Here is a 14,573-nt window from a genome sequence, read left to right as displayed (position 1 = left end):
GTCTGCATCCCCATCCCCCAATGAACCTAGTTTAAACCCCTGCATAGGAAATCAGCCAACCTGTAAGAGAACAGACTCCTACCTTTTGAAGAGAGATGAAGGCCACCACATCCCAGGGTGCCCCTTTTGTGGAAGTGCAGTTCATGGTCAAAGAAGCCAAAACCCACCTGACGACACCAACTCTGGAGCCGCAAGTTGACTTCTCTAATACAAGTGTTGTGATGAACACTGATGGGGAGGATTGACAAGAAGACCACGTGTGCCCCCATTTTCCTAAGCCTGGACCCCCAAGTGCTGTAGATACTCATGATACATTTCAGTCTACTCCTGCCCACATCATTTGTCCTCAGAGGGATGAGAACCATGGAATAGTAGTCAGAGGGCCAGATGAGGTCGGAAATCCTCGCAGTGATGTTCTGGATCTGGGCTCCAGACAGGCAGCACACCTCCCACGCCATGGGATCTGGGCAACAGATGGGTCCCTCCATTCCTCTCAGGTGCTGATTATGTTCTTTCAGAGCACATACCTGTGTGGTTTTGTCACTCAGCAGCAATGAACTCATTTAGTTTGTTAAATATTTCTTCTGCCATTGGTGGAGTTGGAATGCTGTTGTAGATGTGATAGTCCAGAAAGGGAATGAGAGGCAAGGCTTTCTTGTGATATTTATTGGACCTACTGTATTGTTGGGAGAGGTGTTGGACAAACTTTCAGGCATCAGGTAGTAAAGTTAGACACAGGCTGAGCTAAATAGCAGAGACAAGAAAGATCTTGTCAGCAACCAGGAAGCCAGCAACCAGGGGTTGCAAGCAGGGTATGCAGTTTGCAAGCAGTTCACAGGTTAGTTTGCAAGTCATTTTGCTGTCCCATCCTTTTGATGGGTGAGCCTTTCAGCATGGTGTGAGGAAGCAGGAAAAAAGGAACCCTTTGGGGCCAACAAGCAGTAAACAGGCCAGCTTCCAGGAGAGTTTGCTAGGGAAGGTATGCTTGGAAGAAGGGCAATAAGAGAGAAAAGGCAGATTAAAAGACCCAGGGAAATGGCTGAAGGATGTCACAATGCCAGAGCCACTGCCATTGCCTCTGCCTGCACCTGTGAGGTATCTGGCATAGGCAGAAAGAGAAAAAAATTTGGGGCAGAAGCTAAGCGTGTGTGTGCATGCACACATGTGTGCCCCCCTCCCACCCCTGCCCAGCAAGTAAGTCTGTGGGGGAAGGAATGGAAGGAGGTGAAAGGGCCATGAGGTGGGGGGAATGGGGGTGGGGCTGGGGCAGGCCCTGCACAGCCGGAGTGGGGTGCAGGATGGAGCTGTGGCTCATCGGGGGGTGCAGGGAGGGGGTGGTGGATCCCGTTGCTGCATACACCCTGGGAGGGAATGGGGGTGTGTGCTCCTGGATATGCGTGGGGCAGAGGAGGCTGCCACTGAGGGCTGGGGCTGTGCTGGAGTCTTCCCGGTGGGGGCTGGGCCAGGCTGCACTCAGGGGAGGTGGAAGCGGCACTGGGAGGTAAGGTTGGGGGGCTACAGTGGATTTGGTGGTGGCTGCCTATGCCCCCCGTGGCTCCCCTCCCAGAGCCACTGCTGCCTGCCTCAAACGCAGCTCAGCCCAGCACCTTCCTGCCAGGAAGAGCCCAGAGCAGCCCTGGCCCCAGCCTGCAGCAGCAGCCTGCCCTGCCCCCGCATATGCAGGAGCACATGCCCCCCCGTGCCTCCCAGGGTCTGTGTAGCAAAAGGAGCCACGCCCCCTGGATGAGCTGCTCATGGTGGCTGTGCAGCACCTGCCGCAGCCCCAGCCCCAGCCCCACTCTCTCTCACACAGCTGTGCATGTGCCCCTCCCCACCCCTGCTGCAGCTGCTGGAAGCCCACAGCCAGGCTGCCTTGTGGCCCTACTGATGCTCTACATTTGGGCGGGGCTAAGCCCCGCTAGCCCCCCACTTCTGCTGCCTATGGTGTCTCACCAGGCAAGATGGCTCACCAAGGAGGCTTCCACCTAGGTCTGGGTTTGGCGCTGTGGAGACTGTGGTTTGCAAGTTCGTTTAGGTGACGGCCAGGTCAGGGAGCGCCTGCGATGTGAGCAGTGCCTATTGGTGGTGTCTCTCAGGCAACAGGCAAGAGAGCTACAGGTAGAGGTGGTGAGGCTCTGAAGCATCCTCCACCATGAGGAGTTCTTCGACTGAATGCTGAAGGATATCTCCAAGACTGTGGAGGAAGAACAACCAAAGGCAGTGCTAGAGGATGGAAAGGATGTGGATTCTGAAGAAGGTGGAAGTTGGAAGCTCGTGACCACTGGCAGTCAGCAGAAACCTTCACCTCCACCTGCAGCAGTTTCTCTGGAGAACAGATATGCAGCCCTAGCTGCACAGGGGGAGGAGCATGTTTCATTGGTGAAGGAAGACAGGCCAGGCCACACCAAGGTGTGGGAAGGATTGAGACAATCTTCACCAAAAATAAGCAATGGGTGGTGGTGGTTGGAGACTCCCTTCTCAGAGAGTAGGGCTCAGAGAGTAATAATCAATGGTTCAATGTCTAGTTGGCAGCTGGTATCAAGTGGAGTGCCCCCGGGGTTGGTCCTGGTGCTGGTTTTGTTCAATGTCTTCATCAATGACCTAGAAGATTTTGTAGAGTGCACCCTTAGCAAGTTTGTAGATGCTACCAAGCTGGGGGGAGTAGTAGATATGCTGGAGGGTAGGGCTAGGATTCAGAGTGACTTAGACAAATTAGAGTATTGGGCCAAAAGGAATCTCATGAGGTTCAACAAGGACAAATGCAAAGTCCTGCACTTAGGCTGGAACAATCCCATGCACCAGGCTGCCTAGGCAGCAGCTCTGCAGAAAAGGACCTGGGGGTTACAGTGGACAATAAGCTGAATATGAGCCAACAGTGTGCCCTTGTTGCCAAGAAGGCTAATGGTATACTGGGCTGCATTGGTAGGTGTGTTGCCAGCAGGTCAAGGAAAGTGATTATTTCCCTCTATACAGCACTGGTGAGGCCACAACTGGAGTACTGTGTTCAGTTTTGGGCTCCCCACTACAGAAAGGATGTTGACAAATTGGAGGGAGTCCAGCGGAGGGCAACAAAAATGGTGAGAGGTCTGGGGGACATGACTTAGGAGGAAAAACTAAGGGAACTGTGTTTTTTTAGTCTAGGGAAGGGAAGACTGAGGGGGGATTTAATAGCAGCCTTCAACTACCTGAAAGGGGGTTCAAAAGAGGATGGAGCTAAACTGTTCTCAGTGGTGGCAGATGCCAGAAAAAGGAGCAGTGGTCTCAAGTTGCAGCAAGGGAAGTTTAGGTTAGATATTAGGAAGAATTTTCTTACTAGGAAGGCGGTAGATTCCAGATCAGAATCTGATGAAGTTCAACATTGAGAAATGTAACGTGCTTCACCTTGGGACGAGCACCCCCTAACAGGCTTGGTGGCACCAAACTGACCAGCACCATGAATGGAAGGGACCTGTGGGTAATAATAGACCACAGTATGAATATGAGCCAGCAGTGCAATGCTGTAGCTAGCAGGGCAAATAATACTCTGGCATGCATCAATTGATCCATCTCCAGTAGAAACCAAGGAGGTGATTCTTCTGCTCTACTCAGCACTGGTGAGACTGCATCTGGAGTACCGTGTCCAGTTCTGGGGACCACGCTTTAACAAGGTCGTGGACAAGCTTGAGAGAGTCCAAAGAAGAGCCACCCGTATGATCACAGTCTTAAAAAGCAAGCCATATGAGGAAAAGCTGAGGGATCTGGGACACTTCAGCCGGATGAAAAGAAGGCTGAGAGGGGATCTGGTTGCAGCTCACCGCTACACTAGGGGTGTGCAGCAAGGGCTCGCTGAGCAGCTATTCACCAAGGCACCTGAGGGGAAAACCAGGAGTAATGGCCACAAACTCTTGGAAGATCAATTCAGGCTGGACATTAGGAAAAACTTCTTCACAGTCAGGGTGTCCAGAGTGTGGAATAAGCTCCTTCCAGAGGTGGTGCAATCACCTACCCTGGAAATCTTCAAAATGAGACTAGACAGTCACTTTGCTGGGGTGACCTGACCCCCAGTTATCTTTCCTGCTTGGTGCAGGAGGCTGGACTGGATGATCTTCCAAGGTCCCTTCTGGCCTTACAATCTATGAATCTATAAAACACTGGGACAGGCTACCCAGAGAGGTTGTGGACTCTCAATCCTTGGAGGTTTTTAAGACCTGGCTAGACAAAGCAGGGGGTTGGACTAGATGACCTCCTGAGATCCCTTCCAACTCTAATTTTCTATGATTCCACCTGTGTATAACTCCATGTTAGTGCAAATAGTCTGCTTGGGGGAATGGTGGAGCGCTGTGAACAAGGAGCAAAGAAGTGTTATTAGAAGCCAGTTTAAGACAAACAAGGTGAAGTAGAATGGGCAATCTAGTTAGTGGCAGAACAAGACCATTGAAAAGGGACAAAGTAATTATTGCCAGTGAAATGCAGTATTTGTTAAGCTGTCATGAGAAAGCAAGCCGCTGTCTGTATTGAGTCCATATTTGTTACTTTTCAGCAAGGTAATGAATTTTTGTTCCCAGGCCTGATTTTTGAAGGTGCTTTGTAAATTCTTTTTGAGCATGAGGATTGTGATGTTACTTCCTTTGAAAAGTATGCTCCTACTGGTATTTGTGTCTCTCTGTCCTTTATGTTTTCTGTGAGAGTTCATTTTGATGTGTAGTTTTTGTCTAGTTTCTCCTAATGAGGAAGAAAGGGCATTAAAATGTGGTCAAGCAGCCAGTCTAGCAAAGGAGTGCTGAGCAATTTCAGGGCACTGGGGCAGCCCAGGCCCAAGGATGTTAGACTGCAGAATGAGCACATGTGGTGCCTGTGTAAATCTTTATAGACAAAAAATGCATGCTCTGGGGTCCAGCCATCCTCTACTTGCTAAGATGTAATGGTTGGCTTGTTTTCCTTCCATCTAGAAAGCTATGTTAGGAGGTAATGCTGGAAGCAGCACCACACATGGGATTTGGCTGATAGGCACTGGTAGAGTTAAAAAGTGAAAGCTGTGAGCTGGGACTGAGGAGCTTTGACAGAACTGTCCATGGGGAGAGCCTGGGCTGAAGTTACAGAGGAGGCTGAGGATTTGGACTGACCCTGACTGGAAGACAAAGATGTGTGTTGCATTCCTCATCAGTGGAGCGAAGTCAGGGATTGTGAGCAGTCCATCAGAGACAAACCAGGAACCCAATGATTTTATATTGCTTTATTCCATTGCTGTCAATGTTACAGAAAGGGCGGGTGAGTCAGAGGTGTGGAAAAGGCTGTGACAATTAGACAAGAAATAAAGATTGGGATTGCCTGATTGATAAACTGTGTTGGGGCTCCAGAGACGTGGAGACTGGGGTCAATGATCCAGCACTTTTCCAAAGGCAGCATTGTGCACTCATGCCATGGCAGCCAGGCCTACCTGGTTGTTAGCTCTGTCAAAGACAGCGTAGTACAGGCGGATGAAGACATCACCAAGGATCCAGAGCTCTCCAGAATTGGTGGGAATGTCAATACCTTCAAAGCCACTCATACAAGTGCCTTGTGACTGCACCAGAAAAAATGCAAGGTGAGCATCAAGCTTGAGATCCATCAACCCCGATCTAGCAGATGAACTGGATGTGTCTGCGCTTGTGCTGTCTCATAGGACATCCATTGGGATTAGTCAGTGGCATGGATGGGGGATGTCTAAGGGAGGACTGGAGGCCAAAGACTATGCTGCTGATCAGTACTGCCTTTCCTAACTTAACCAGGTAGTGTTGCTGGGAGCTGTTACAACAGCTCCATCTTTCCACCCCAGTGGGGAGCAGGCTTTTTTCTGGGAAGAAAGCATCTCAAGTCTCTTTTCCATTACACACTTGTGAAGCACATGGGAGTGACACCTCTTAATCTAGCTTTCCAGCTGGGGTAGTTGTTTGTTTAACACCTATAACATCCCACCAAGCCCTTCACCTTGGTGATACCTTGAGGAAAGAAGCTCTAGGGGCTGCCCCTGTCAGCATCTTCTGATCACCTTCACTCTGGCTTCCCTTGCTCCTGACTGTTCCTCTTTACAGATCTCCCTATGAGAAAGGCTCAGTGCACCCTTGGCAATTAGGGCAGACTCTGAGCTGTGTCTCAGTGATGCTCCTAAAGCCCTATGCCCTAGATTTGCAGGGGGAAGTTATCTGGGTCAATGCAACCATCTCCGGTACAAGCCTTCATGAGGAAACCCCAAGGTGGCTTTCTGCATAGGAAACTCACCTCAATGATGTAGGCACTGGCAGGCACAGGGAAGTCAGTGCCATTGATGGTGAAGACAATGCTGGGCAGGCTGTCAACGGCACTGCAGCTAATGACGTCCTGCAGGGAGGAAGACAATGAACAGAGAAAAGGATCAGTCACTAAAGCCACTTGTGAATACCATCAGGCCGAAGAAGGAGACGAGGTGCTAATAATGGGGTGTGGGTGAGATTGAAGAATCACAGATAATGGCCAGATGAGATCACTTCTAAGGAATGATCCTGGCATCACAGGATCTAAAAGCATGACCCTCTGTGGCCAGAGCTAATGGACTGGCTTGGTCAGTTCAGAGAGAGGAGGAGACTTGTAAGCCACTGAATGACCTGGCTTTCACCAGAGAGGAAGAAGCTTGTCCTGTGCTCACATGGGTGACTAGCTGGAAATGATGAAGAGTTGGCAGCCTGTGGTCAGGTGCACAGGGAAGCAAATTCCCATAGATCCAGGGGGCTCAGTTACATCTGTGCACAGCAGAGCCCTCTGTCTATATCTACCCCTCCCCACTGCACTAACCTGGCCATCGGAGTCCTGGGTGACACCGATGTCGCTCTGGATGTTAGAAATGGCACTAGAGGGCCCAGCCAGCAGAGAGGTGCCAGTGTCAATAATAGCCTGGCAACCAGAGGCACAAGCGATGGTTTGGCCGCCCATGGTGATGCTGCAAGAAAAGAAGTCAGGTGAACACCCCCCACAAGACTTCTGATCTCATACCCCCTCAGCCTTTAATGAGTCCAGTCAGAGGGAGCTGTCTCTTGGCTCTGTCTGCCAAGAACTTTCTCTTGCTTTCTCATCCTAGACTTCTTGCTTTGCTTTTGGCTCTTGCTCCTTGTCCTTCCACATTCTGAGACTGAAAAGGGTCGCAAGCAGGTGTAGGTGGATTCTGCAACTAGCCTGGACTCTGCCTATTGCTATGGAAATTTGGGCAAATCAGAGTGGGCTCCTTGTGTGAAAGAGGTTTGGGTCACTGGCCTACCCTTCTAGCTGGACAGCCCTCTGCCCAGAGACCTTTGCTGCTATGCTTTTCCTGTCCCTTCTTTTGTCTGAGCTCCATACATGGAGCTCCCTCTGTCTCCCGGAAGCAACTCATGCCTATTTGCTTGTTGTTTGCAAGAACCCCAGGGGACTCGGTGAGTGGGAAGGACCAAGTGGTGGGAGTTACCTGTCCACAGTGATTTGCCAATAGGTTTCAGCAGATAGAGGAATCCAGTTCAGGCTCCCAGAGTAGTAAGATTGGTCGATGCCTCCAAACATGACGAAGCTCCCTTCCTGGTCATTACTAGAGAAAAGGTAGGGGAGAGTCGTGCAGTTAAGGGAGAGTCTGGTTACAGAGACAATGGCAAATGCCTGGCCTGTTAAAGAAGAACCAGGGCAGTGGAGTGCTGCAACAAAGTCAGAACAGGGCACTTGACAGTGGAGGTGAGCACATCATCATCTCATGTGGAGACAGGGCATGATGGGGTACAGAGTGTTGTGTTGAGCTGAGCATGAGCTCTTGATTTGATGCTCCTGAAAGGTCAGATATTTCCAGATCTCAAGAATGAAGCATGGCTGGGCCCCATCACTAACTGAATAGAAGACATACAGGTAAAGCCTAGCTGTTGCAGTCTGAAGGAAGATAACCTAGTATGTCATCAGCATGACAAAGTTAATCCTGAATAGTTTGTTTAGTCTGGTGCTAGCCATTTCTGAGATGCTGGAGTTATCTGGGAACAGTCCTGCTACTTGAAGTCAGTATGCCAATGACTTAGCATGGCAGCACGCAGGGTAGTGAACCTTTGTTTAGCTTCTCTCATACGAAAGGAAAAGATCATGACGCTCTACAGTAGCCATTACATAGGTCTTCAACAGGCATGGGGAAATGACCAGTCACTGGACCAAATTGCATCTTGGGAAGTGCTAGAGCTAGAAAAGCATTCGTTCTTCTGAGAGAACACAATTTTGACATAGACAGTATTACTAAAAGAAAAAGTTCCATCTTTCATGGGACATTCCCTCCCCAACCCCAGACCATAAACCAATGAAAATTAAAGTATTTTTCTTCAAACTAAGATGTTTTGATTCAGGTATGTCATCTTGATGGCTTAATAGAGTTGCACATTAGTATTCTTCTGCCCCTATTCATCTCAGTGGGTTGGGTTGTCTATGTTTCCCATGGTGCACCATGGCTAGTCTTCTGTTATGTTATTGCTTTCTTTTTCCATGAGGAGAGATGATGTCAGACTTTGGAAGATATAACCCCCAACTATGGAGAACAGCTGATGGATAAGAATGAGGGCACAAGGCATCCAAACTACAATTACCAAGTGGCAGCATGACAGCATGTTCAGATGGAAATGTTTTGGCTTTGGATTTTTGCCAGAAAGTCCAAAATTGCCATGAAATAAACCTGGCCAAGTCTAAAAACCTATTCTTCCTTAAGGAAATTCCCATCTTTGCTTTTCATTGCTTTTCATTGTAGATATTATTATTAACTTGTGCTGCCAACAATGTGTTTTACTGCTAGTAGAGAGCTGACACATTGCATCTCAGAGCTGCTTGCACTGTGTACGTTCTGATGGAAACCTCTGACTCCCTTCTTATGACAGGCTCTACAGAATTGCTAATCTCACTTCTGGCAGAGGGGCTGTCTCCAGCCCTGACTTACGAGCTCAGGTAGACAGAGAAGAGGTCCTGGGACACCAGGTTTTGGCTCATCATGTTGTCAAAGACGGGGGTAGCTCCAGAGGAAGAAATGCTGGGGAAGGCCAGACCCAGGATCCCATCGAAGGGTGAATATTCAAGGAAGGTGCCGGGCTCAGTCTCACTCAATCCAAAGATCTGGTTGACCACCTCAAGGCCTCCGACCTTGTGGGAGAGATGGGGAGGATAAGACACAAGCCACCTCCTGGGAAGAGCTGTCCATTCCTTATGGGGCCTTGCAAGCTGGGGAGTTCTCTGCCTTATCTCAGAGGCATCTTTTTCCTCCATTTTGGTCTCTCTACAAAATGAATATTTACCGTTTCTTGGTATGGCAGATAAAAGCTTTCTGTTGTGTGGGTAACTTAAGTGCTCTAATATGTGTGCGTTTACTTGGATTATCTTGAAATTTGTTTGGGGGAAGGTGCTCCATGGGCAGTGATCCTAATCTTGGGGCATTTAAGTAAGATTCCTCGAGACACAGCTCCTTGAGAATGCAGCTTCAACAGAAGCTCTCCAATCATTCCCCAGGTGCTCCCAGTCAGTAGTATTTGTTTTAGATGGTGGGTGGGACTGACTGCCTCTCTTGTGCAGGAGAAGGAATACTGAAAAGCATATTACAGGGGAAAAGTTATTTCTAAAATAATATATGCTAAACATTCATGACCCAGTCCAGAAAGACTAGATGGTTTCCAGACGGTCTGATGTTATATTTTCTGTGAGGTTCAGGCGCTGGAGCTCTACCCAGAATCTGTAAAATGAACTCTCACTGTAGTACAAATATAAGAAAAATCCTGGGAGTGGGCAGCAGGGGAGGACAAAGGAGTTTGGGGCTGTGGAAATGAGAGGAATAGGATACTAGAGCATAACAGCAAGTGGCAGAGGGGAGAGAGAGTTGAACCCCTGTGTGTGTGTGCCAGAATCTGAAGAGGAATGCTATTAGCTGCTCTCTTGGCTCCATTATATTCCTCTGGGTCGGTGAGAGCCCTGAAGGAAGCTTGACTTTAAACATCTTAAAATCAGGAAATATAAATAAATGTTCTATGCTTAGAAGGAACAAAAAGGGCCTAGATGAGAAGTAGGTGGCTTGAGGTACAGTTGGGGAAGCCCCCAGGGGCAGACGATTTCTAGAGGGGCCATCGGAGGTGTGGGGCCTGGCCCAGTCTATAGCTCAGGCTCCAGAACCAAGAAAGTGTGCCAGACTACTACGATACTGCCTGTCCTGGGTGTCCACAGCAGTAGAGGGCATCAGACACAAGTTGTAGGGGTTTTACATGTTAAGCATTTCCATAGTGCTAATGGGTTCATGGGCTGGCTTGACATTTTCCTGGGGAACTTGTAAAACATGGCTGTGAGAGCTGGAGGACGTGTGCTCAGCTTCCTGTGCTTCTCAAAGCTACTGTAAGCAACATGGCATGTAACTCTTGGGATATGGTTTAGTCACCATGTCTGTGTTTTTTTCATGGGCCATTCACCACAGCTCCCTGCTCCTAATGTGCCCTGTGCTTATAAGAGAGAAAAGGTAGCTAAGCTCCTCACCTATCCCTGTCCTTGGGCAAGGAGCATAAATCCTTCTTTGCAATTTACCTCGACAGTATCGTAGGCCAGGAAGCCGGTCATGCTGCCAGTACCATATTGGATGGAGACGCTCTCACTGGTGGCCTGGTAGGTGGAGGAGTTCTGTGGGTTGAATTGGTTGTGGTTGCCTGCAAGAAGAGTTGGATGATTATAAACTGGTCCCTCCTGGAGCATGTACTAACTACAGGAAGAACTGGGTGATGAAGGTGTTTCATATTTTCCCACCAAACGTAGGCATGAAAACTTGTGCTCATGGTCACAGTCTCTGCTGAATGCTCCTCTGGACACAGTGAGCTGGGGGGAGCCTTCCCTACTGGGCTCTTTGATCTGGATTGGGCCTCTCACTCCTTGCTCTGCTGGAAGGAAGTTTCATTCTCACTACTACATGAGGGAGGTTAATAAGTGACACCTTTTTACCTGCTCCAGGTAGGAGAGATCGCCATGTGTGTGAGTTGCCAGACATCCTCACCATTACACAAGGGCTGACAAAGTCTACACTGCTGCACAGCCTCCCTCTATCACTACCAAATCATCTGATCAAGCTGCAGGCCTCCCTCAGGATCTCACACCCTTCACAAAGCAGACAGCCCTGACCCAGGATACATCAGCACTCTTCATATGCTGGCTCACAGAAGTGGGCTTCCCAGCATGCCTGAAATGCCCATGGAGAATGCCATATTGGTCTCTCCATCTCACTCATCCTGAAGGATCTTTTTCTTGTGGGGGGCCCAGCTGATATCAGTTGTGACAAGTGGGACTCCTCCGACCAGTCACAGTACTGGTCACCCACCTGTCTTTGGGCATGCCTCCTGCCTTACTCTCCTGCCATACCTTATTGATAAATAACTATGTTGTTAATTAAGCAGGAGGCTGCTTTTCAAGTGCCCAGCTGTAATGGGTTGTACATACATGCTTCAACCTTCTCTATATATGTCCCATGCCTTGCAGATGTTCCCCTGAGTTGTGCTACACTCCGACCTGAGGCTAAGCCCAACTCAGCTCAGTGTTAAGTCTCTCTCATACACTCCTGTATCAGGCCACACACATACCACTCCCCTCTCACTGGGGCCTCTTACATTCCCCCTGCTCTTTCTAGGCCTCTTCCACACACACCCCTTCTGGGCCTCTTTCTCCCTGCCCTGCACCCATGAGTGACCCTGGAGGGCTATTAGGCTTAGCTCTTCACTCTTTGGCTAGCTCTGGCACAGCCTTTTGTCCTCTCCCGCGACCCTAATCTGAACATTGGCTGGGCGATAAGCAGAACAGTGGACCAACTCCACCCCTATCTCTTACTGGGTAACACACCCCAGCTGATCTCAATATTGGGCTGGTGACTCACCCCTTCATACTTGTGGCCTCCGCTTTGCTGCCCCCAATTGGCCTCAGGGCCACTTATGGCCTCAGGTGCCCAAAAGCTTACCTGGACCTTATTGCCCCTTTTGGCCAGGGCTTCAACTCTCGCCCCCTATTCTCAAGTCCTTGACTCTCGCTGTGCTTCTTGCCCCTTCTTTAAGCTGACTGGGTCTTTCACTCTAACAGGCTCAGGTGTCCTTTGTATGAGCGTGTGTGGCCCCACTGCTCTCCACAGTCTTACACCCAAGGGGCTCAGGTGCCTCCTATGGGTGTGCCTGGCCCTAGACTCTTCCAATGTTACTATAACCCACCGGATGGTGGAGGCTGTGGTTTAGGAGCCCCAACCCACCTTTCATCGGGGAGGTACTTGGCCTGGCATTTCTTGGGGACTCCCTCAGCACAGGGAGTCCCACCAGGCCACCCTTCCCTGGCAGGGTGCAGTTTACGGTCATGTCCAGGACCAGGAGCCTCCAGCCAAGCCCCATAGCTCCTGCCCTTAACTCCAAGATGTTCCTTGAGCAGCAGCACAGCTGGGTGGTGTTGCTCCCTCACCTGAACTGGACTCTAAAATGGCCACCCTAATCAACCACCTGGCAGCTGCCTGCTCAAGCTCTTAAAGTGTCAGGCACCAAAGATGCTCTGCCATCCACATTCCCTTTTAACATGGTTTCTAAGGAAGGGGGGTTTCCCTGCTGCTCATCCAGCAGGCTCTCTCAGAGCCTGCTACAGCCCTTAAAAGGTGAGGACCTCTATGGTGCTCCACGACACCAGTCAAAGGCACATAGTCTGGGAGTGAGGCAATCTCTAAACAGACAGCGCTCATGTTCAAAGGATGCCTAGCCTCACTTGGGGATAACGCCTGTTTCTGATCTCCACAGGAAACTCTCTTCTAGCTTGCTTCTGCCAGGAAAGCTGGCACCCTACTTGTGGGATATCATAATATGGACATGCTTGGGTGGGGAAAAATCCCAGCACTGACCACCTTGACCACCTTGGGCTGAGTTTCTGATATGGCACCTTGGGTTTCTGATATGGCACAGCCTGTGGGATCACAGTAGAAAGAAACAACTCTCCAATGGTCTGAGGCAACAGGCTTTGCAAGTGACTTACTGCAGGCTGGGCTGGAGCAGTACACAGAGGGCACCCACAGGTTGGAGGAGCCGGTGTCAAAGAGGACGGTGAACTGCTGGGGTGGGGTGCCAATAGAGATGGTCCCATAATACTCTATCTGTAAAAGCAGGAGAATCATATGTTAGTAGGAGGAAAACATTGCCATCCAGGAGTTATAGCCTCCACAGGGATAACCAGGAGTTTCTTCCCCACCTAATTTACACTGTCTGGGGGTCTGAGGTAAAAAGCTCTTGCTATAGACAAAGTCTGAGCTGGCATTTCTCTGGCACTGCATTGTCCAGATCTATTTCTAGTAGTTGCTGACAGTCCAACACTGAGAACCTTCATCCCCATCAGGGTCCGCCTGCGTGAGCGCATGCTGAGAGTAGGTAAACCCAGCAAACTTGTGGTATTCTATGCTGAGTGCCTTACTTCTTCCCTTTCTAAATACCATGGGGCACATAGTGTCTTGGTGCAGGACTGGGCTTGTCCCTGGCTTGGTTGGAAGCACTCTGTTGAGGAAGTGGGCTGCGGTAATTTCAGGAGAAGAGGAAGAGATGAAGGGTTGTCAGAAGATTGGGAAGGCTGTACAGAGCAGAGGGAGAGCTGAGCAGTTGCAGCGGGACATTTTGGAGCTGGGCATCAGCAGGCTCAGCGACTCACAGGAATGGATGGGAGTGAAGGTGAATGTACCAGAATTTGTCTCCCAAGAAAAGTAGACTCATTAAAGCAACTTCCCTGCCAACATGGGGCACTGCCGTAGTCTCCCAGGTGCTGCCTATAGCCAGCAAGAGGAGCTGAATAGTGCAGCCATACAGCCCTGCCATACTCACATCCATGTAGTTTGTCATGGGCTCGGTGGCATCCTCACTGATGATGTTGGGAAAGTACTTGGAGGCTAGCTTGTGTGGATGTTTCTTCAGATAATCTTGAAGCTTGCCATGCTCCTTAAGGTTCTGCCTCATGGATTTCCCTTTCTTCAGGGGGACCCTTAAGATAAAGAACAAGGGAACAGAGAGACTGCTCAGTTCCTAACATCTCACTTACCTACAGAGGACAGAAGGACAGTGACTTGTACAAAGATATACCAAAAGCCTTTGGGGAGTCAGGATCAGAGTCCCCAGTGTCTGGGCCAAAACACCATTCTTCCTATAGTACAGTGCTTTGCAAGGCCATGGGACATTTCCCAGGTAGAGAGAGGGAGACAGAGAAAAGGTGTTTTCTGAGCTCCTGTCTGTATTCCTGCAGTGCTAGGCAGAGAGCTGAGCTCAGCAGCCTACAGGGGGGCTTCCCCATACTCACTTTGTCACCAGGCATTGGGACAATGCCACCAAGCTCAGAAGCAGGAGCCACTTCATGATGAGTCCTTCTGCTCAACTTCCTGGTGGAAGCAAGAAGTGAGTACATTGACCTGCAAGCTGCTCCTTATATACCAGTAGGGCAGAGCCTTTCTTATCTCATTAATAGCCATGATAAGATATGCAAACCTTCCCCATAGTTTTTATCTGAAAGTCCTGAAGGGAAAGATTGGGAGAAATAATGAGTTTATCAGTTTATTCATGGAAATATGATGGCCTGAAAAA

The 14,573-nt window shown here is 49.6% G+C and overlaps 1 protein-coding gene across 2 annotated transcripts; it reads right to left on the bottom strand.

Annotated features, from left to right (window-relative positions):
• Window positions 1-5,249: 5,249 nt before the first annotated feature.
• LOC149871282 (pepsin A-2/A-3-like) lies at window positions 5,250-14,348 on the bottom strand. Of its 2 annotated transcripts, none has more exons than XM_090034904.1 (9): window positions 14,293-14,348; window positions 13,820-13,980; window positions 12,991-13,104; window positions 10,537-10,655; window positions 8,918-9,117; window positions 7,433-7,549; window positions 6,787-6,931; window positions 6,238-6,336; window positions 5,250-5,542 (listed from the first exon to the last, which is right to left on the bottom strand). In XM_090034904.1, exons 1-9 carry the CDS (start codon window positions 14,346-14,348, stop codon window positions 5,393-5,395), a joined length of 1,161 nt encoding a protein of 386 aa, XP_089891030.1. In that variant the 3' UTR covers window positions 5,250-5,392. The 2 variants fall into 2 exon arrangements, with proteins under 2 accessions (XP_089891030.1, XP_089891029.1); XM_090034903.1 differs by having other exon boundaries at window positions 12,991-13,108; window positions 13,824-13,980.
• Between the last annotated feature and the right edge of the window lie 225 nt (window positions 14,349-14,573).

The sequence above is a fragment of the Crocodylus siamensis genome, chromosome 2 (assembly GCF_052110815.1).
Source record: "Crocodylus siamensis isolate JL-2025a chromosome 2, ASM5211081v1, whole genome shotgun sequence".
NCBI classification, from domain to species: Eukaryota; Metazoa; Chordata; order Crocodylia; family Crocodylidae; genus Crocodylus; species Crocodylus siamensis.
Note: the sequence above shows the minus strand (reverse complement) of the source record. Positions and strands in the feature narration are given on the sequence as shown.

Excerpts from the sequence above, each read along its gene's own strand:
- LOC149871282 (XM_090034904.1), bottom strand. The coding sequence starts at position 14,348 with ATGAAGTGGCTCCTGCTTCTGAGCTTGGTGGCATTGTCCCAATGCCTG. Across the intron at positions 13,105-13,819 it reads GACAAACTACATGGATGTGA|AGTATTATGGGACCATCTCT; the intron begins GTATGGCAGGGC and ends TTTTACAGATAG. Across the intron at positions 7,550-8,917 it reads TTCTCTGTCTACCTGAGCTC|TAATGACCAGGAAGGGAGCT; the intron begins GTAAGTCAGGGC and ends CCTTTTCTCTAG.